This window comes from Seriola aureovittata, chromosome 4, assembly GCF_021018895.1.
Source record: "Seriola aureovittata isolate HTS-2021-v1 ecotype China chromosome 4, ASM2101889v1, whole genome shotgun sequence".
Classification (NCBI taxonomy): Eukaryota; Metazoa; Chordata; class Actinopteri; order Carangiformes; family Carangidae; genus Seriola; species Seriola aureovittata.
This window is the reverse complement of record NC_079367.1, coordinates 20,547,014-20,570,146: the sequence shown is the minus strand read 5'-3', so window position 1 is coordinate 20,570,146 and position 23,133 is coordinate 20,547,014. Positions and strand designations below refer to the sequence as shown.

The 23,133-nt window shown below is 41.4% G+C and overlaps 1 protein-coding gene across 4 annotated transcripts; it reads right to left on the bottom strand.

Moving 5' to 3' along the window:
- Positions 1-6,126: 6,126 nt before the first annotated feature.
- Positions 6,127-22,290, bottom strand: hic1 (hypermethylated in cancer 1). Of its 4 annotated transcripts, none has more exons than XM_056373434.1 (2): positions 22,092-22,290; positions 6,127-15,488 (listed from the first exon to the last, which is right to left on the bottom strand). In XM_056373434.1, the coding sequence occupies exons 1-2, from the start codon at positions 22,149-22,151 to the stop codon at positions 13,245-13,247; spliced, it is 2,304 nt and encodes a 767-aa protein (XP_056229409.1). In that variant the 5' UTR covers positions 22,152-22,290; the 3' UTR covers positions 6,127-13,244. The 4 variants fall into 4 exon arrangements, with proteins under 4 accessions (XP_056229409.1, XP_056229412.1, XP_056229411.1 ...); XM_056373437.1 differs by having other exon boundaries at positions 6,127-15,472; positions 22,092-22,248; XM_056373436.1 differs by lacking the exon at positions 22,092-22,290 and adding an exon at positions 20,272-20,930.
- Positions 22,291-23,133: the final 843 nt, after the last annotated feature.

Below are 23,133 nucleotides of genomic sequence, written 5' to 3'. Positions count from 1 at the left end.
GTTGCTTCCAGCATCTGTGAATGACTAATTCATGAACTTCTTATACCAGTTTCTATTATCACCATGTGGGCTGGTATGAGACGCAACTTTCGTGGAGGTTTACCTCATGCTCAAGGTCATCTTATAGGTGTTTTGGGGTCCTTATGAAAAAAAGGCAGGACAGTTTTCACACTTTTATACTGCATGTGTTTTATTTGCATGTTTTTGCAAAGAGGTGCAGCAGCAGCAGAAATAGCAAATGCATTGTGTAAGCTGAGAGAAACAGGATGGGTGGATTTGTCAGGGCAGGTGCCCACATGTTAGTCAATCTGCAGGCAGGAAATTGCACTGGCATAGATACACAAACACACACATTGCCCACAATATACACCCAATTTGTCACCTAGGCCCCCTCAGAGGCTGAAGCAATACTTCCTCCTCAAACTTCCCTTGACCCTGCACTGTATCTCACACTGTCTTCAGCTCTCTTCAAATGCATCTTCATCACACAACCAAACCATGCAGCACTTTAATAATCCTCCTCATCACTCACAACCAGTCGCCATGTTTAAGCTTTGTGGTTGACTCCACTTCAACAAAGCAAAAATTATACAAGCCAATAACATATATTTGAACTACTCTTCTGAAGTTTTGGCTGTTGGCAATGGTAGGCTAGTTACTCCCTGCAGTCTGAAGCCCTCACATATTATATTCATGCGACCTTTGACCACCATTTAACCTAGAAGTGAAACTGTAAGTAAGTATTGAACAGTGGCTATTGTCACCACAAGTGGGAATGACTGGATGATGACACCATGAATTTCCCTTAATTTCCCATGATGTAAAAACCTAGTAACAAGTAGTAAGACATCATGAAATCATCAATCTGACTAAGTGACTTTGGTTAAATAGCAGCTGCATCTTTCAAAAATTTGCTAATGTAAGCAAACATTAGGACGTTAGCCGCCTTAACCTACTGGTCATACAGGGCCGAGGTAGGGCTGTAGCAGCTAAACCCACTGAGTATACTGAATGGAGTGAAGATGGGGAATTCAACAGAGCAGCTATAATCAATATTTGTAATATGAACAATGGATCAAATGATGACCTGTGTGTGAAAGGGACCACTCATAGTGACGAACCCACAGATGATTATCACTGCAGTTCTCCTCAGGTCTACAGACCTTTGTTGTGACTTTCAGCTCACTGTTTTGGTCTTTCAGTCTGTAACTATTACCTGTTTTGGTTCACAGTCACTGCTGATTTAAATTTGTAAAAGAAAGGTTGTTTTATTTCTTCTTTCAAATGTTATATAGTCTTACCTTAAGATGAGTTTTGGAAGAGCTGGATACATATCCTCCACATGTACAAAAGAACATGCCAACATCATTTTCAGTCAACAAAGAATGGACGTGCCAATTTTAGAGTTGTAAGTCAATCTTATCTGCACTTTGGAAACTTTTCTGTCGTCATCTTTCTGGAAGATGACATCCCCATTCTTAAAACCAGAAGTATTTGAATTACTGATAAAATCAAAGATACTGGCAGTGAATCAAGAGGTCTGGAACAAGGCTAAAGTTGTATTTTAGCATTAAGATTCATTCATGACCTTGGAAATAGTAGTTTAACAAAAAAAACCTGAAGGTCCACTTCCATTTTTCCACAGCAGAATTTGTATTTTATCATACTTTGGAACAACATGCTCCAACATGCATTGTACCCTATCATCCCCTTATTCTGCAATGCTATTGAAGCACAGTTTTTATGCCTGTTTTTGTCTTCACTCTGGCCCCTGTCTAACACAGCAGGTGAAATAGGTTGGGTAGCAGGACAAAGTGATAACTGACACATTACTTAACTATATGCATACTTGGCCGTGCAGCTCAGCTGAATTATATCTTCGCGTTTTTCAGCTTGTCAAAAGCAGAACCAGCCATAACACCAGAGAATCACCAGGGAGTAGGGTTGGGAAACAAATTCAGAGAAAGGAGAGGGAGAGAGTACCATATGTGGGTGAGAAACATGTTCTCATACAGGCTGTTTTTCTTTTGTTTCAGCTGCACAGCCCCACCTTAAATGAGGACAGGGAGCAGGGGAGCGCACTGGACAGAGGAGGAGAGGGGAGAGGTAGATGGGAATTCATTGAAGAATTGGGCATAATGTGCTCTGGGCAGTCCCCGACCCAGCTGTTTTCCATTCAGTGGGAGTCCAAGCAGTGAAATGTAGCAGGGGTGGGATAGACAAGCAGAGAGAGAAGTGGAGAAGTGGAGGAGGAGGAGGGAGACGGTAAAACATGGCGTGAGACGCAACATGTAAAGGTCATGATTATGGCCATTTAAGTGGACTAATGTGTCTGTCTCCCTTCATCTCCGTGTTTTCCTCTTTCTCTCACAAACTAAATGGAACTTACGGACTCTTATGTTGCAACTATCACACCAAAACACCCTTTAAAGGAATAAGAGTCATATTTAGATGCACAGTGTGTTCTTTTATCTATAACCTACATCTTTTTACATCCATTAAATAGTTCTCAGTGTGCAGGATACTCAGGAGGTTTCTTCTGATCCACTTGCCTATGGCACCAACTCATCCCAATGTGGATACAATTATATGAAAAGCACAAAATATACAGTAATGTGTAGCAGCTAAATGGCCACATTAATCCAAGACTCAAGCAGTGGACACATTCAACAGGTGAAGCATTGGTCTGGAGTTGTGCTGTGAAAACATTAAGCAGGAAGCCACACAAGAATGAAATTGTAATCGCCCACGTATATTAATGCACATCCACTCCATCCTACATACAGAGGAAGCTGAAAGTCACTGATAGAAACTGTGCCTTCAGTGTGTCACTGTCTTTTTATGAGTCAGAAACATAATGCTAGCAAGGAAAACCCTGTGTTACAATGACGGTAAACACAGATCATTTGCATCTGTGATAAGTATTCAACTACATTTAGTGTCTAAAGCCTGCTGTGTGCATGGCTTAAAGTCAAACCGTGAGAATGTTACTTCTCCATCTGTTTTTTCCTACTTTTGGGATTTTTTAAGATCTAATATTTCTTTTCTTTTGCAAAGGCAGGATTTGTTGCTGGAGCAATGCAGTAAAGTAAAAAAAAGTCCAGCAGAGGATGCCAGTTTTAAACTATAACTGTAAAATCCAGTTGTACTCACATATTTTACTGCATGCACAATCAGCTGAACTGTTTTCTGACTTGACTGAGGTGTGACTGACAGGAAGTGTCTTAATGTGAGCCCAGAGAACATTAGCTATTGGTTAAACATATAAGTTAAGAGTGGAGAAAGACAGATATCAGAAATGCAGGAAATTAAGAAGCCTCATCCTATCTCATCTTAGCTCTGTGGTTGAACGAGCCCAACTATGTTAACACAAAACGGTGACTGGGGCTTATTTTCAAATGTTAAAGTTTGTGACCTTTTTACAGTCCTCAAACAACTTGGTGAACAATTTCATATTGATGTCATAATATTGACAGCTGCTACTTTTTCTATGATTCCTGGAATCATAGAAGTCACAAAAGTGAAAAAGTGGGCACAGACCTGAATTATGCTGGAACTGCTTTTAATGATGTTGATACACTTGTCATTTCAGTCACCGTTTCACACACAAATGCTAATGAACACACACTTCCTAATCTCGTCACTTGCTGCAGACATCAGAGTCCCTCACAGTTTAAATGACTCTGCAGTCAACACCTTTGCCCTTCTCACATCCCATCTACTCCACATCTGAAGCACCAGGTTACACAAACATCCACTCCACTGGAAACCTCACTGATTATCAACCTCATCTGTTCATGTATCACCCGATTATTCCTACAGGGTGAAAAAGGTCCGGAGCCTCGTCCAGCATACTTTGCTCACAAGGAGGGAGAACATCCTGAACTGTTGCATCACTGCACTAACGCACACAGACCGGCAACCGCTCACATTCATATTTGTGAACATTTTGATTTGACACACTTTTTCTAGCAGAGAGGGGAGTGGGAGCTCTGGGGGATGGTGAGGTGAATAAGACCTGGCACCAGCCCTGTGTCCCCCCTTGACATTACCAGGCTGAATCATGGCACCCACTGCCCGACACAAGACACCTCAGACCTTTGCCATTTAATATGTGATGCCTCTGAGTGGCAGAGAGGCAAAGGGGCAGGGTGGACACTGGCCTGGTGCCAGAAGTGTTCTGGTTTCTCAGTGTGAGCAGTGGGCACTAAGGTTCTGACAACTGGCCCTGAATAGAAGACATTGATGGAAAATTCCTATTTATTACATCTTGGCTCTTATTTTCTGGGTACTTGGAGCGCCCTCACTACAAAGTCAGAAAAGATCAAATCACACCATTAGATCAGATTTTAAACAAACTCCCAGGGCAGCCGGACTTATTTGGAAGAGAACATAAAAGGAATGGTAAAATTATTGTAGTAAACATCCATCACAGTTGAAAGAGTTGTTGTTCTGGTTCAACTTTAATCAAATGTACTTACTTTCTTGCAAGTGTGCACACAAGATTTTCTTGTGTAGTGAGGGATTATTACCAACTTTCAAATTTAGACTGACTTCAACTCTGAAAAAAAGAATTAACAGGGATGACAAAAAAGTTTGATCCTGGCTCAGCTTGCAACGCATTGCACCGTGAGATCATCTACTGCATTAGCCAATCAGATACATGCATAATGTTCGCCTCGCAAATGTTGCAGCGAAAGATTAAATAATTGTTGCTATCACAACTTCCCAGCGTTGAAAATCCTGTTTCTATAGTAGTCATGTCTCTAGTACTAGAAGCAGCACTTTGGAATCTCTAGCAACTCATGGGTCTGTTTCTAAAATTGAACTTCCTGGTTCATATTTTATGTCACACCAGTACCTGAAGAAACACTTTTTTGTTGTGAATGTCCAATTATCCCCAAATAAAGTGGTTTAGATTATGTGGCTGAACTTTTGGCTTGTTTACAACCTCTCTGATCATCTGAATGCTTGTGCCCCTTAGTACTTGATTGTAGCGATCCACCATGTTCCCAGATCACGGCAATACTTTTATTGAGTACAGTCTTCTCATAACGAATAGATAGTATCATGACAAGTTCATTCCTGACCATGGAAACGCTTACTAACTTGAAAGTTCTGGAAAAAGCTAGTAAGTGGACTTTGAGTTAAGATTATTTTTGTCAAACTTAGATATGATGGCCACAACTATGAAAATAATACCCACATTGTAATAAACTGGAATTTTCCTTTAACTCAGAGAAAACTGTGCCTGTGTTCCAGCTTCAGGAACGGTATGAACCGAGACGTGATGAATGTCACGCTGTTCCTTTTGTTTTCGCCTACTGTTCAAGCAGCATCAAGCGGATGATGTCTTTCATTACACCTGGTGAATATGAGCTCGCAGGAAGCACCTTTAGTCCATGAATGTTGATGATTTACAGCACCTGAGAGAAGAAATGCTAATTTGTTTAATGTCAAGACGTAATTTGTGGCAACTTGATTCATATCAAACATCTGGAAGGCACTATGATTTCTTATGTGCTGGTGATAATAAGGTGATTTTCACACAGTGGAAAAGGATGTGAGTGTGTGTGCCTGCCTGGCTGGTTTTACTCCTGCTGACAGAGTAATGGATCTGTTCATTGTTGCATGTGGACTGTGTGTGATGTATGAGATTCATTTGAAATTCTCTGTCTTAAATGAGGCACTCACATGTCTCTATATGGGAGAGTATAGGCTTGAAGGCGAATGTATTATAGGAAAATGAACAGAAGTTGCTCATTTTTGCGGTCATCACTGCTGCGAAATGGTCTCGATCGTGGTCTTTTGTCTAATATTTTATTTTCTAATACGAAACCCATATCATGCACAATAAATGTGTCAAAAAACACAAACGGTCACTGCTCTGGTCTCAAACTTCCAAGTTTTGGTATGAAAGATTATTATTAGTAAATCTAGTGTAATATTAAATTCAAGAATATAAGCAATTTCTTTCATTTCAGTCATATCTACGAAATAGTTTAATGGAATGTTTGTGTAATAGACATTTCTATTTATATATTATTATGTATAAGTATTTGTATTTGACTTAGATGTGCAAAAAAAACCCAATAAATTAAATGATTTGACACATTTCATCGTAAATCCATTATGCAATTCACTTTATTGCCAAGTTGATTTTGAGTATAGTAACAAACAAAAAAAACATGACATTTTTCACATTGGCTTTTAAAAAAAATAAAAGCCTTATCAACATGATTTTATCAAGACACCATAATTAAATGAAATTATCATAAAAACCCACAATTGAAATTTACACAAAAATTAACTATAAAACATTTTGACATGCAATAAATACATTCATTTCACTAAAGCAAAGTAAGATCAATATTGACATGAAATGCAGAAAATAGAAAAATACTGTTTGGTTTAATGTATTGCTTCTAATTGTTTTTTTTTATGGTATAAACTGTTGTAAAACCACAAAACGAAACACTGGACATTTTTAATGTTTCACGAACATCTGCTTCATGCCTGCTGAAATAAGATCCTGTCCTCCACTGAAAAAATCTAATTTCCATTGTAAATTTGTGATGTATGTATTTTTTTTCCATCTATCTGTAGCTACTGCTGTCTGCGTGGCAGTCTGTGTAACTGCTGAACTCTCGTATCCCTGAACCACAACCAGTTGGGTACAACCACCTCAGAACGTCACAGTGATCTTCATTAGATCATAATCCATCATTTCTACATGTAACCTTTTTCCAACACCAGAATAGATGCTTTTCTGTGTGTGTGTGTGTGTGTGTGTGTGTGTGCGTGCGTGTGTGTGTGTGTGTGTGTGTGTGTGTGTGTGTGTGTGTTTGTGTGTGAGAGAGTGAGTGTGTGAGAGAGAGAGAGGACCCTGAGGCTCTGTAACATTTTGGCACAGGTTTCAGTGTGTGGGGTGGAAGCCGTCAGTGGAATCGCCTTTTCTTTAATAATGGGTTTTTCTACAAGAAGCGACACTCCAAACGGAGCAGGGCAGCCTAATTAAATCTGACCTAATCTGGAGCAGCAGTCTGCCATCCAGCTGTGTGTGTGTGTGTGTGTGTGTGTGTGTGTGTGTGTGTGTGTGTGTGTGTGATATACAGATATACAATCAAATCTTCTCCCTGACCACCTTTCACTCTTTCAACTTCCTGCTCGTTTAGTCCCTGCTCTTTGTCTGTCTGTGAATTGAAACTTGTGAAGCAGAGGTTGTTCACCGTAAACGAAAAGATTCAAGTCCACTTAGTCTGTCTTGTATGCGTCCAAGGTAGAGAAAGAAACAGCGATCCAAACTAAACAGATGCAGGAGGAAGACGTGGACAGCCAGAACCCCCTTCCCTATTCAACTACAAAGAGCCTACTGTGGGTCATGTGCTGATTGGGTGATAATTGTTAGGTCTGGAAAGAGGATGACATCTTGGAGGGCATGCTGACATGAATGTTAAACAACCTTGGCAATGACCTGAAGAAATAAACAATGAAAAGGGGAAAAAAAATTAATTTCCTAAAAGAGGGAAATGAAATAGTGAGCTCACAGAACGAGGTGGAAAAAAGAGGTGAACAGACACACAGAGCAAGCAGTTTTCCTTTGTTATTTACTGAAGGTTATGACTATCAAGCACAAGCTATTTTCTCTCTGTTTCTGGTTCTTTTCCTCTCAACCCTTCTCTCTGACTTGTTCCCTCCATCTCAGCGCATGACTTGGCTGGCGCAGCCGAGGCCCCGGCTCAATTGTGCAATTTCATACATGTTTACTTTACTGGCATCTTTCTGAGCATATTTTCCCCTGAACATTTCCCCTCGCATTATTCTGCATTTCCTCTACAACGATATGCTGTCTTTAATCTCCCCTTTGTAAGCCATTTTTTGGCTTGAGGATCAGAATACAATAACGATGTCAGACTTTTTTATTTGGCCCATCATCTGCTGTATTTTAACACATGCCACGAAGTTCATTTTGGAAATTGATCAGGGCTTAAAGAAAAAGAAAGTAGCTCTTCATATAAACATTTAGACAACTGTCTTCTTCAGCATGAAAAACAGCTGGAAGTAAGTGGATCATGTGAGGGGGGGGGGGCAGCAGGCGCTGTGGGTCAGCGGTTTGTGTTGAGTGTAAGAAGAGAGAGGGGACAGAGAGAGGTGAGGAGGAAAGCTCTGCTTTGAGGTAACAAGGGCGGTGAACGAGTGTGGCCAAGCTCTGCACTGGAGGGAGGAAGAGGAGGAAAGCAAAGAAAGCAAAGTGCCAGAGGAAAGGCAATTGTGGGACTTCTAGGGGATCATAAGAGTAATAAAAAATCACAATACAATGATTTTTCCAGAAAAGTGCAGTTCGGGGAAATAAATCTAAAGCAGCTGCTTGTAATAAAGACCCTTGAAAGTGTCAAATCTCTCCCTTGTACCTCACCCGGCTACACTGTGGGAAAGGCGTTCAGACATGTAGATGGACAGGTGCACAATATGGACACATCAGAAAACCTACACACACACACACACACACACAAACACGTATACTCATACGGATACGGAACTCATACAGATTATTGCAAAATTACTGAATGCTTTGTTACACTTAAGGCACATTTGTATTGGTTGACCTAAGTGTCAGTTTATGGTTTCAATGCCAAAATAAGACTGGATTATTGATATTATTTGGCTCTAGCTCACATTTAAACACAAGTCCTCATAAAAAGAAATATGTACACTGGACAATAGTGGCATGTCTGCGCTGTGCTCTCATGAGTAGCCACACAGATAATGGCTTTCAGAACAAGGCAAAAGCTTAGTTCGACAATAGAACCCGTGGAAACTACAAAGATTGTCACAGAGTTTTGTTTTGAGCATCTGCGATGTCTGCTAAGTGCTTCAGTCCTTCTGGCACACAGCGTGAAACACAATAAATGTCAAACAGCGGGATGATTGCAGATCAGGACTGTTCAGCCTGTCAGAGTCTCATAGGTGACCTCGGCCTGCTGCCGCTGGTAGAAAGCTTAAAGGCATACTTTGCATTTTTTAACATTAAACCAAACCCCTTTTTTGGTCTACACGGGGCCGCTGGAACTCATCCAGACTGTTTTTACTTCTATATTGTTAGTGTTACAAAAGTTATGGGCCTGGGATGGTTGCCATTACATTAAAAAGGAATGAAATAGGCTAAAAAATAAAATAAAATATTAGCATAGTTGGTTGTTTGTCATTTATATTTGTAATCATCATAATAATGACTGAACGCCCAACTCTATTTCTCTTAAAACATCTTCATCTAAACCACTTTGGTGGCAGCATGAAGTTCTCTGAGTTTATGTGTCATATAAATAACTTTAACAAAGGCATATGGCCTAAAGCCCCATGGGGTGAGTGGCTGCACCAGTAAATTGAAACAAGGCTCTTCTAATTTGACTAACTGAATCAACCACAGAGCAAAAGAAATACTGCCAGTTTTTTTAATTATGATTTACAACATAATTTCAGATCAGGCCTGCCCCAATTTTTTTTTAAATGCTCACAATATGGACATAATATGGGGAAAATACTGTAATGAATTCCTTTGATCAGAAGGATGGCAAAAAAAAATTGAATCCACAACATCCTCAAATTGTAACAAAATGTCTGAATGGCTTCCTCGCTGTTCAGCCCTTGAAAGCCCACAATGTCATATCATAGTGATACTGAGCAGAAGTTTATTCCCAAAGAGCAAAAAGGGGAAGGAAAAGAGAAGATACAGTCTACTTGTTTTCTGAATGGAGAGTTTTAGAAGTACGAACAGGCTTTCATACTGAGACAATGGCTCGTGTCCACCCTGCTGCGCTCTCCCTGCTCCTCTCCCTCCCCATTCTCTGTCTCTCTATCTGCCTCTGAGCAGAAACACACGGCACATCCTGCTCAACACAACACACCAGCCAAAAGTTCACTTCCTGCTCCTCAGCTCTTCTCCTTCACACCAACGCTATTCCCAGGACATGCATTAACAGCCCCTTATATGCTCAAATAGCATAGGGACACACAAACAGACAAGAAAACGCTTCCCCTTTCTATAGATACACAACCTTCCCCCTCTGTCTATCATACACATTAATGCAATTAAGCAAATTTCAAAACAGTGCACAGCCTTCAGAAATGTTCAGGCTTTATCTTGCTCTTCCCTCCTGCACAGATTTGAAGTGACAGTGGAAACAATTAATGTTGTTTTAATGTTGGAAGGCAGGGAAAGGAGGACACAGATTTTCATTTAAACCCGTGAATGAGAGGGAGTGAGGGGACTGAAATTCCCACGACTGACATCCGCCCGTTCCTACGTTTTTTTTAACACGTATGCACATGTTTCTGGACCGAGAGCCGACCGTTAATAATGTTTCATTTGAGCGACTCTTTTCTTTTTGTTTCTTTATCAACAGAACTGGAAGCATCAAGCAAAACAAGCTTCCTGTGTGTTCGGGTGCATGTACGGCCTCAGTCTGGCTCTCATCGAAAGTTCAATAACCTCTGGATAAAAAAGCTTTAAACAATATGAGGGTAGTTTTCATACTTGTCTAGAAAGCCACTGCTTGTCTGTTTACAGAACTACTCATAATACATCATGTCTTGTGAGCAAACAGAAATTTCAAGCTACACTACACTTGTCACCTAGACTGCGTGTGTGGTTGAAACCAGAGATCAATACCATCATGCTCACTAAAGTGTGGTTCAGAAAATTCACAAACAGCCAGTTAAGATACTACCAAAATGACTTTGCCTTATGCTATAACAATGGAATTGGTCAGACAGACACAAGCCTCCTTGAGGACAACACAATAGAAAATGTATACCGCATAGTAAAAATACAAACAAAAATGTTAATATCACATGTTATCGCTCCACCATAAAACTGTAACAAGAAATGTATAAACACAGTAATAACCACAGGTTTAACACAGGACCACTGCCCTGTTAATAAGACAATAAAAAAAAAAGTGTGTGTGAGTGTGTGCATGTGTGTCTGTGTGTGTGTGATGACATTGTTATGAATTTAAAGGTTTACTAAAGCTTAGCATCCCCATGCTGGGTTCAGTCCTGAGGTAAGCACCAGTTTCACGTGCGCTGCTTTCAGTTCAAATCAAAATGTAAAGTAATGAAAAGTTAAGTGACAGGAAACAACATGTTTGATATGATCATATGCTACAGAAAAGAAGCCCTTAAATTACTGTTACATTTAAAAAAAAAAAAAAAAAAAAAAAAAAAACAATCCCAAAAGTCAGGCACATTATCTTGTTTTTTTTTTTTTTTTTTTTCTTTTCTTTTCGTTTAAGCCTTTAAGATTCACTACGTCTATCACAGTGTATTTATGGCTTTAGTCTTCACATTCACCCACTGAGGTTGGCATTGGCACTATAGTGGTCAGACATTTCTAATCTGAATCAAAGACCAGTAAAAAGTGGAAAAATAAAATAGAGAAAAGGGCAGCATGTTCTTTGGAATAAACATTCAAAGACAAGAATGTGCCTTCAACCCGCAACCTTTAAGTGCTCTTTTGTTTTCAAGCTGGAGGAACTGCTGGTCAGCCAACACAGAAATATGTCATTCTTTGTTTCCACGTTTGATACCAGCCGGGGAAAAAGGAGGCGAGGCCGGGAGACATTTGCTAGGCTGGGATGTGATGGTAATAAGTGGATCAGAGGGGTAAGATGGCAGGCATGAAATGGGACATCATGCCGGCAAGCAGTGCGAATTGTCCAGGAGAAAGTGAGATTTCACAGGGATTACTGAGCCACAGCAGCTGGGGTGTGCTGTTCACCCGCTGGCTTCCAGGGAAGACCCACAAACCCCTTCTTATGTTCATATCACTGACAGATTAGTTACTCGCTATGTGTGTGTGTGTGTGTGTGTGTGTGTGTGTGTCGGGGGAGAGGGAGCGTCTATGTGTGTGGTGTGTGGAGCACTTTTAAGGCAAAGGGCTGAGCACAGCACACACTTTAGCCTGTCAACAGTAGCAGGGCTCCCAGACAACAGACTACAGGGGAGGGAGGTCAAATGAGAGGTCAGACAGTGGAGCAGAACGGCGTCCAATGCAGCGTTTGACTGCTGCCGCTCCAAAATTAATCATCAGGCTGCTGTGAATGGAGTAATTGCTTTTGACAGTAAATGACAGATTTCTGTGTCAGTAATTCTGACCTGGTTCTTGCCTCTGCGGCCTGCCTCAGCTGCATTGCACAGTGTCAGAGGCAACACCCATGCTTCGTCCACACCGTGAGATGAAGCTACACTCATCGTGAACAGGGATTAGTGTGTCATCAACTGGGTATGTGCAATCATGTCCCAGTAATGAGATCACAGGGCTGTGCTTGCTGCATCTCAATAACAACTGAGAGCTAAGGGATGTTAGTCGAAATGCAAGAGGAAGTTTTAGCTCAAGAAGGGTTACACGCTGAGTGTAAGGCTGATTAAACTACCACTACTGTCACGTAGTATGAGCTTTTATCTGCACAAGTATGCGGGGGAGTGGATTACTTTAAAAAATGTGAAGAAAATAAAGCAGAGGAGACTTTACCGAAATGGTGAAGCAATTGCTCTTATCGTTCAGTTATTTCCTCGCGACTTGGGAAGCAGGAACAGGATGGGGAGAAGCTGGAGGGTGAGATACATAAATTGTCCAGTACCCCAAAAACAGAAAAGAAAAAAAAGAAAAAATATATCCTCCCATTACTTTAAAGTCCAGGAGAGTTGGCTTATTCATTTGATAAAAGTTCCGCTCAGGTCTGGACACAAACCCTGAATCTTGTCCTTATGTGCTTTTTCATGTCTTGTACACAGATGATACTTAATAGTACACAGGTTTAGGGTCTGATTGCAACATTTCCTTGCAACAGTTTCTCTTTGGATTTCACCATGGTACAAAAATAAATAAAACAATTTCATTTTGGTTTTCAATTTGTCACTTTGGCTCAATGGCTGAAATTAGAAAAAAAAAAAGAATGTTTGTTTGCATACACTGTACATAAATACTGTACTTCTTTGAGTGAGTGTCCCTTGGTCATGGAATAGCACAGGCCTCCTTTATGAAGAAGGACTTTAAGATACATTAGATGCATAAAAAAAGGCACTTACAGTCTACACTTTTTGGTGTGCATTAGCAGACCAATTCCTTTTGGCCTGAGTCTGAGGTGCAGAGGAGATACTGAGTTGAGGTGAATGGCTTTAGAATACTGCAAGTTGTGTGTGCACACAGACCTATTGGTGACTGCCATTTATACAGGCCTATCTTAGCTGGGTGAGTAGCGATCAATGGTGCGGGCTTCAGACAGGGCATGTGGGGGAGGGGGCAGGGGTTGGCCCAGGACGTCCATCTTGTCGTGGGTGAGGCCCAGGTGCTCTGAGGCCAGTTTGGACAGTGGGTAGAGGCTCTCCATGACCTTTGCATCAGCTACCAGTTGCTGCTGAGCTTGGATGAGAAGTTCATTGGCCTTCTCCTGCTTCAGCCCCAGGTGCTCTGCTGTGTATTTACTCAGAGGGTAGATGCCCTCTGAAAAGTCCAGCTTCAGTTTCCCATCTGTGGTCAGGCCCCCTGCAGTCCCTCCACTACTGTGCATCTTCATGTGGCTGATGAGGTTGCGCTGCTGGGCGAACTTCCCCCCACACACCTGACATTCGTAGGGCTTTTCCCCAGAGTGGATGCGCATGTGCTCGGTGAGGCGATATTGGCGGGTGAAGCGCATGCCACAGGAGTCGCAGGCAAAGGGTTTAAGGCCCAGGTGGCTACGCATGTGGCGCGTCATAGTACCACGCTGCGTGAACTTCTTGCCACAGATGCTGCAAGGGTACGGCCGTGTCAGCCAATGGGTCTTCTCATGCTGTCGCAAAGTGGCCGGATCTTTGTAGGACTTATCACAGGTGGAACAGCGGTAGGGTCGGATCATCTCCCCGATGCCCCCTGAACTCAGCGCCTGGCTCGACTTGCTCTCCAGATGGGACAGACTGTTCAGGCTGTTGCTGCTGTTCAGGCCCCCATAACCATTTGTATTACTGCTCATGTTTTTGTTGCTGCTGTTATTGCTGTTTCCCATCTCCCCACCAGAGTTGACATACAGCTCCTCTTCTGTGTGTGTCTCCACATGTGCATTGAGCTGCTCTGAGCTCGGGAAGCCTTTGTCACAGGGAATGCAGACATACAGATTGTCCCCGAAGCTCTCCGGCTCATACGGCAAGTGGAACCTCCCCATTGGTCCAGAAGGGGAGGGGCGGCCTTCACTGCTGCCTGTCTCCTCTGTGCCTGACCCGCTCTTGTCGTCTGCTCCTTCACTCTCCTCCCCAGCCTTGTGGTGGTTATGATGCTGCTCTCCATTTTCACCCCCCTCCTCCTCATCCTCATCCTCATCCTCATCTTCAGGTGTGTATGACAGCGGTTCATGTTTCACCCAGCGGTAGATGTTACCCATTTCTCTGCCTGCCTCTCCACCTTCCGTCGGGGTGTCAGGGCTGGGGGGGCATGGGTAGCGATCTGTGCCCTGGGAGCCTGAGCGGTGCAGGTGGGGAAGGTGTGGGCCAAGAGGCTGGTTGAGATGGGGGAAAGGTGGAGGAGTGAGGGAGCTTGTCTGGTCGGTCGACTCCATTTTTTCAGAGGGGAAGGCCCTGCCATTCGTCCCCTGCATGGGACTAGTGCGGCCGCTCAGAGTCTCGCCCCGCTCCTCATCATTGTGAGTGTTTGCCAGATGGGACTGAGAAGGTGCGTGCTGAGACTGGGAGTTGGGGCTTTTCTTGGAGAGGTCAAGGCCATAGTTCGGGGAGCAGTTCCTGTCAGGGTGGGCCGAGCGCCCGAGCTGGGCAGGCAGAGCTGACTGCAGGGACGGGAACACCTGAGAGCCCTGGGTGGAGGTGGGAGCATACAGCTCCCCAGCATGGATGGCTAGTCGATGGGGAACTAGCTCCTCTATTGGTGCTGCCCGGGATGCATGGCTGTTCAAAATTCCTCCTGGAGGGCAAGGCTGAATGACAGGGGTAGAGACCCTATACCTGCCACCGCTCCCTAACCCCATACTATTGGGTCCCATCTTTGGGTAGGGCAGAAATGCAGGACCTGGGCGGGGAGGGTACTTGCCATGTCTTTTCAGCTTCTTTTTGCACAAAGCCACTAAGTCAAGCAGCTGAAGGTAGCTAGCTGCTGCCAGGACAGCCCCTAGATTGGGTTCAGTGGGAGAAGTGGGGTCTCCATCAGTAAGGCGGCCTGTGTAGATGTAGTCCAGAATGACCCTGAAGACCCCTGGACTCACCATCTCGTGGTCGAGGTTGATGAGATTGTCATGGACCACCAAAGATTTCAAGTAGAGGCTGCTGGCAGCCAGAATGTTCTTGTGAGCTCTGAAGAGGGCGTTCTGCACCACAATGATAACATCACACAGGAAGCCCTTGGTGCGCTGGCTGTTGAGCTGCAGGAGGAGATCCCTAGCATGACTTGGAACTTCCATGGCATCCAGCATCGTCTTCAGTCCGCCACCTGCAACAACAGATATCTGTAAAACGTCATGCAGCAGTCAGCATTTCAAGGCACCAAAACACAATCATTGCGTAATTTGTAACACCACAGTTATTATTATTGGTGTATTTTATCTTTGAAACAGTTACACATCAGACTATATTAGGATATATTTTAGATGCTGATGTGTCCGAATCTTCGATTGCCAACGACAATTTAAAGAAAACTGTAGGAGTAATAGAAAAATAAAAATAGCCTTTGCGTGAGGAAACATTTCTGAGGATTAATACATATTAATTAATAACAAATTTTCTTTTGAAACACATCACTTAATTTCACAGCATTTTTATGAAAATTCATAATTACAGTTTTATTATTGGATTTTTTTTCATCTTGTTTACTAAATTATTTTAATCATCATGATCTGTTCATAGATTCCACTCAGTGGAGCGTGTGCAGAGTGCAGAACTTATGTGTGGGAAGTGCACGCGAAGGCCACTTGGTAAAAGTGAACTTTTGCTAAAGGTGAGTGGTTGCAATGGTTTTCTCATTATCAGAAATTCTAGTCTATGCATTCACTTCCTCTGCAGCAAGCAAAAACAGAGAAAGAAGTAAAGTCAGAAAACCACAGATATATATTTTGTAACTGCTGGCTTCCTGATAAAGTATTCCAGAAGTGGTGTTCAGAGTTTTAAACAAAGCAAGAGATGAATGTTTCACAATTATGATGAACAGCAGGTATAAACCTGTGGTGGAAGGACACATCCAAAAAAAGACGGGTCTTTCAGCTCCTCTTTCTGCCCAGTCATATAAGGAACACGGAGCGCACAGGATGTAAATCAACCTTAGATGGTTCAATACTTTATGATGAGGACAGCTCCAGGGATCTAACACACACACACACCCGTACGCACACACATACACACACACTTAAATATCAACACTAATTGTTCCATCAAGCTTAAAATAAACCACATCAGCTGCATGCAAGAAACACCATGTATTGTTCAATCAGTGGCATCTGAGGATAGTTTACATAGGAGATTAAACGTCTCAAACTGTCCCTAAGGGGCTTAGTCTCACTGATGGGAAACAAGCAACTAAACAAATATCATGTCATCTGTCTGATCACGGTCTTCCTGACACCAGCTCATTCACTTCTTGTTTATTTCATTCTGTGTACGCGCTCAGCACAAGAAAAGGGAAGTACGAATTGGAAAAAAAAAAAAATCTGACAAATGATTTACTAAGGAATTCTGGAGAATCCTGAACAAAAAAAGAAAGTGATGACTGTTTTTCTCTATCAATGCATTGCTGCTTAAACTATCTATTACCAAAAGTCAAGGTCGCTCCTTGCTACAGTTTGAGCGGTGTATTTTTGTAAATGCATGTTCAGCATCAGGCGTGGAAAATGAAAAGTTACTGTCAGTATGACATCCAGCGAGTGATAATGTGGCGAACAGTCATCAATATGAAAGAAAAATACGTCTTTTAAATGTAGGGTTTTTTTCTAGTTAATCACTTTTGATTTTTATTTTAAAAGGTTCTTCTGTCCTCATACCTGCACGTATGACTTGTGTGCTATTTATTACTTATTATCTGGTCATGAATATCTAAAAAAAAAGACAAGAAACACTATGAATAAAAAGGCAGGTCTGACAGGTTTACACTGGATTTACGCTCCATCATGTGTCCAGTTGTCATCTAAAGTGTTTCCACTTCTGGTTTGTGTCTGGCTTTGATTACTCAACGGTCACACTTTACTATAAATTTCAGCGTCGGTCAGATCAAACATGTTTAGAAATGAGTGTGATATGAGGAATGGTCCCAGTCATTTCCATAACTTAACTGAATTTTTGCAGTCTCCATTGCATTAAGGGGCGTTCAGCTCACTGTTACTGTTACTGGTTACTGTGCGGCGTATAGTGACACGTTGTGTACTCACACACACAATCAGTGTACATTCCTGTCTCTATGCGGTCTACAGCACCGGATTATACGACACAGTTCAAGTGCATCGTGAAGCAAAATAGAAAATCAAACATTTTTTTATGTACTGATTTATAAAGACAGACTTTTTTTATTAATATATCCTTGCAAAATTCTTTTTATGATAGAAGAAAAAAAAAACATCATGCAAAAAGCAACATTTCTATGCACCTGCAATGTGCTGCGTACACAACAAATTGTTTTTGGTGAGATCTTGTGGTAACAACTGTCAAGGTGGCTGTGGGTTTCCCATAAACACAGAACGAATCTCTTTTCTCTCGCTGTGATCAGAATGAGTCTCAGGAGCTACAGCTTGACTTCAAAAATATCTGAGCTCATGACAAAATGTAAAAGACCACAGTAAACATGTTTTATAAAACTCTTGATCTGGAGGGCATGTGTAAGCTCACTGCATCCTGTTAGGAAGCCAGCTATGATTGCAGTGATATTTTGTCTGAAAACACATCTTACATCAAGCCTGCTACATACAATATTCCTATAAACACATTCAAAGGCTGCACCACAACTTGTTTTGTGTGTTTTTTGCGTTAAACAGGTTAAATGAAATCCTTTTTCTCGGTTGCACATACAGTCACAGTCGCCCGAGGGAGGGTTAGTCGAGCCCCTCTGGGATGCAGGGCTGTTTTTATCTGATAGACTTCTCTTTAATGAGCCGTCAACAGGCTGTGGAAAGTTAAATGATGGTGATGTAGTTTACGGAGATGGCACTCAGGTATTTGCATCAGATTAATATTCATTGTCCCTGTGCTTTGTCTGGTTTGTCACTTCTGTGGTTTGGGGTGAAGACGGACGACTAAACATCCTACCTCTACGTTCAGTCTCAGTCACATAAACACTCCAGACCTCTGCGTCAAACCTCGTCTTGACATTGTATTTTCTTTCATTTCAATTTTCTGCCCACGATCATGTACCCTTGTTTATTTTAGAACCCATTTGACCATGTTCGTATATAATCATATGTGCAATTTATGAGGCAACACTGCAGAAGAAAGTCAGTGCAAACCTGTAAGAAGAAATTTAACTGTAGTTTTTATATCACTTCAATCCAACTAATTTATTTCTTGTTATTTTTGTGAGTCACAAGAGTCAAATACAGGCTCGAGAAGTTTTACATGCATGAAATAACAGGACTGTGGGTTTTCCATTGAAGTTCAGATGGAGTAGCTGCACACATGAATAAGTGAATAAGTTCAGTTTTAGTCAGGTCAGCAAACATCAAGAGGAGAGTCAGCGTCAGTTTCCTGTTGCTGTAATCGCGCATCTAAAAAATCATCCCACATTTCTAAAATAGTGCCCGAGGCATGAGAGTAACACGCAGCGTCCTAATCTTGATGTGAGCCGAGTTTACTGAGTTTATTTAAACAGGAGATCATGTAGAATCACATTAATATGATATGATAATAATCAACACTTCTGTTGAAGCATTAGCAGTATAAACTGACAGTTATTGGTTTATAATAATCGCATGTCGTGCAGGTTTTACAGCAGATTATTCACTTTGAATTAATTTTATTTGCATGACTTACTTTTCTAATGTTTCATCCTGTGCATTAACAAGCGACAGACTGCACGTTCATTAGAAGATTAAATAAAATCTACCGTATATAAACTTTATTTTCCTGTTTTACCGTTTTATTAAGGAGCAAAGTTTGAAGTTCAGGACTCGTTTTAAAGTTATTGTCGAATGTGTGAGCACTGAGAGCAAGCACAGCATGACGGAGTGCAGTGTGCTGAGGCTGTGTGTCGCCGCGCTCTCTGTCTCAGTCTCACATACTGTAGGTACATTAAACCGAATCACGAGTGAATCCATCTCTCTGAGCTGCAGCGACTCATCCTTTACCTCCTCCTTATCTCCGTCAAAGAGCAGAAATCCCCTCCAGAAACCCACAGTTTTCCGCTCACTCTACTTCAAGGTGCATCACAGCTGTTTCTTATACCAACTCTTTGTGTCTTTGGAGCTGTCAGCAGCACTCAGAAGCATCTCTTTAATGCAGCTATATAAAATCTCGGCCTTCCTAAAGGAAACCAGGAATTCATACACTTTAAAAAAAAAAAAAAGAAAGAAAAGAAAGAAAAAAAAAGAAGCCCCTCTCACAAATATCTCTACAATATTCTTCAGTGTGACTGCGTTCACCTTAACTCAGTGGTGACATTCTAATACACAACGATGGGCCTATTTTATCATTTGCAACAGGGACTTTATGAGTTTGCTGTGACTTCCTTTTTTAAAAAATAATTACGGGATTATTGAAGACGCCGAAGTTCCCTTTTAACAGAAATCCCCTTGAGCTTTTACATGAAATTTGAGTAAAATAAGATCAAATAAAAACATGTAAAAAATTAAAACTCGGATGAACATTTAGATTTTGTAGCGTGTATCAGACTTGTATTGTTTAGTTCTAGAATTATTATTATTATTTATTTTTTTTGGATCATTTTGCTGATTTCGGAAGCAAGATTTAATCTAAAGTCGCCATTACATCAAAGTTATCCTGAACAATTTAGAAATGAACTGACTTGCACGGGTTTGAAAAAGGCTGGATGTTTTCAACCGACTCTAATTTAATGCGGAAAGAAGAAAAAGCGAAATCTCTTGTCGATGTTATAATTAGACACCAATTAAATAAAAAATAAGATCTAAAAGGCTGCATGATAGAAAATACGGTCTACTAATATTTCAATGACTATATAAAAAAAATTAATATTTTCTTTCTGTCAGCCGACACTGTGCAGTTTAATGCATAAAAGCCTAAATGTCACCCTTCCCCTCCTCCTGTCTGGGTGCCTGTGTGCAGCATATCAGCTCTTACCTGCATGCCCGATGTCTTCTGCCATCCGATCTAAGTCTCCCTTAATGATCATCTCAGCAGTCTCTAGGAGTCATATCTGACGTTTCAGCTTTGAACTGCCAGCCTCCAACAAACCATGCCAGTTTTCCGAGTGTGTCTGCCAGCTCTTTTTTTATGATTATTAATTGATATGAATTTCTTGTCGCTCCTTAGGTCCGTCCTCCCACCCACTTCCCTCCTTCTCCCTCTCTCTCTGTCTATCTGCCCCTCCCCTCCCCTCTTTCTCATCCCCTCCTATTAAAAAAAAAAAAAAAAAAAATACGTGCTTAGACCAGCATCAGTTTCCTCCGATTTTTTTCTAGTAATTTCCTTAGCTATTTTTGAGTCTGAGCAATAACGCGCACCGGGATGATAATGGAGCCTCTATGCGCCTTAAGTGTTTTAGCGCCCCGTGTGATGTCAGTCTATAATAAAACTAAAAGGTAAAATCGAGGGCAGGAACTTCAAGTGACCCCGACTTGAACTTCTCAACACATCGTCTTAAAGAGACAGGCAGCCAGTGTATGCCTACATATATATGTTCCATATTTATGATCAGGCAGCCCACTTAAACTTTGCAGAGCAGTTTAATGATGGAAATTATTGGTTACATCAGGAGCTGTTAAGGTTTTTCACGTCAAAGACCTTCAAGGAATTAGACTTCCCCCAAACATCCACCATATTTAATTTTATTTTGTCCCTGAGGCCAAAAAATGAAGTCGAATTCAATCACAATTTATGTATGTTTTTTGTGTGTACTGTAGGCAATGAATTCACAGTTAACTGTTGGTTTTCTGTACTTGTACACTTCAGATAATCAATAATAATGAAAGGTCTAAATATAGGTGTCCTTCACCTTTTCTACGGACCTCCCCTGAGAAAATGTGGAGCCTTAAGAAGCGCCCCTGACTTCACTTAGAGAACAGTACGTTAAGTGGAAACTAAAAGGAGGGTTCATCAATCACTTTAAACAATTTAAAACATCTCTCTCTCTCTCTGTCTCTCTCTCTCTCTCCCTCCCTCTCTCTCTCTCAGGTAAAACACCTGCTATGCAGTAAAAGTCCTCACCCATCATATTATCACATCACCTGGTCATGGAGCTTAAGACTGGACAGGGCAGGATTATCCTACTGATTGTGATTGTATCCCCTGAAAACTGGCAACATAAGGACATGAGGCCTTCTCTGATAACATTTAAATCATGTGCCTGCCTACTTAAAAACTTTGCTTTTTTATGTGAAAACATTCATATAAGTAAAAGCAAGCATGGTGCTTGCTTTAACATAGAGCCCGCTATGGGCACTGTGCTGTTATTAAAGGAATTGCCTCCTTTTTTATTTTCATATTTTTCCACTTTCTGCTGTAGAACTACGAGTCTTCCTATTAAGTATTAAAAAAACATCGAAACTCATTAATTATTTTATGTAGCTTTTATAAATTGCACGCTTCTTTCGTTCTTGACGCCAAACATCTTGTGCCGAAAATCTCCTCCACAAGACATACAGTGTCTTTGATGATTTAAATATGCACATAACAGGGCTAATAATAAATAATGAAAATGTCCAATGAAGCCGAAGTTACTTTATATAAGATACTGTAAGGTTTAGGCCGGACATGACCATGTCATTCAGATGCTCAGCCTTAGCCAGGAGTATCGGATCTAAAATGAAATACACTACAGAGCATATTAAACTTATATAAACTTCTCGCTGTAGTCCACTAAACGCTGCTCATTCCCACACGGTGCGATCACACGTCTGCGTGGATGGCATCCCTGCCTCTCCGCCGTATCACAGCCTTACCTCGGACTCATGTCTGGTGCTCTGGCCGTCTGTCTGCTCTCCTTCTCGGCATTCCCTCATGGAGATCTCCGCACTTTCCTCCCAAGTCCAGCTCTTTCGCAAAACTTCTCTTCGTCCTATCTCTCTGCCCGTTTCCCCCTACTTTCGCCCTCTTCCATACACTGTATTTCTCACGTGTTAACGAGACTATCTGACACTTCAGACTGTGTTGGGGTCCGGTCGGACCAAAACCTGCCGGTGGAGACTTTACGCGCACAGCGACACCCAACGGCAGTGAATCCCATTGGCATTATCTAGGTGGACGTGCTGTGTAGTGATTTTAGGGCAAATTATCAGGAAGCAAAGCCACGACCTCTTATTTGTGAGCACCACCTGAACAACACATTAACCCATCAATCTGTTATATCGATTAGGTATTCATAGAGAAAGTTAGCCTCGTTGTCGGCCAAACCTTTGCAAATTAAAATGAAGTAAAATCACATCAGGTGCATTAACCTTTAGTGATGAATATTTATTCACAAAAAAAATTGCAGTGATGAAGGAAATATTCAGGTCTTTTACTTCAGTTAAAGCAATTCCACTAAAAATCCAGCATTTGAAAAGTATAAATGCAGCCCAATGCACAGAGCATTAAAAGTAAAAGTGCTTTTGGTTCTTTAGTCCCTGCTAGTGTTATAATGTTATATCCTTCTGTGATTGAATCAGTATTATGGATGCATTGACATGTAAATTGTACTTTAATGTTGTGATTAGTCAGGGTGGAGCTGCTTTATATAGCACAGAGCAATATAATCTTATATAGGATGATTTTGTTTCATGTGCAAAGTCTTAATTTGAAAAGTAACTAAAGGTGTCAGATAAAAGTAGTGGAGTACAAAGTACAATATTTCCCTCTAAAATGTTCAAGTAAATTATGAGTACAGTATTTGACTAAATGTATTTAGTTACAGTACTTCCAATCATTAAGAATAAGATAAAAAGTCTTAGACTGTCTGTAAATAAGCTGCACTCCACACTGTCATTTTTTCTATAACCGCCACTC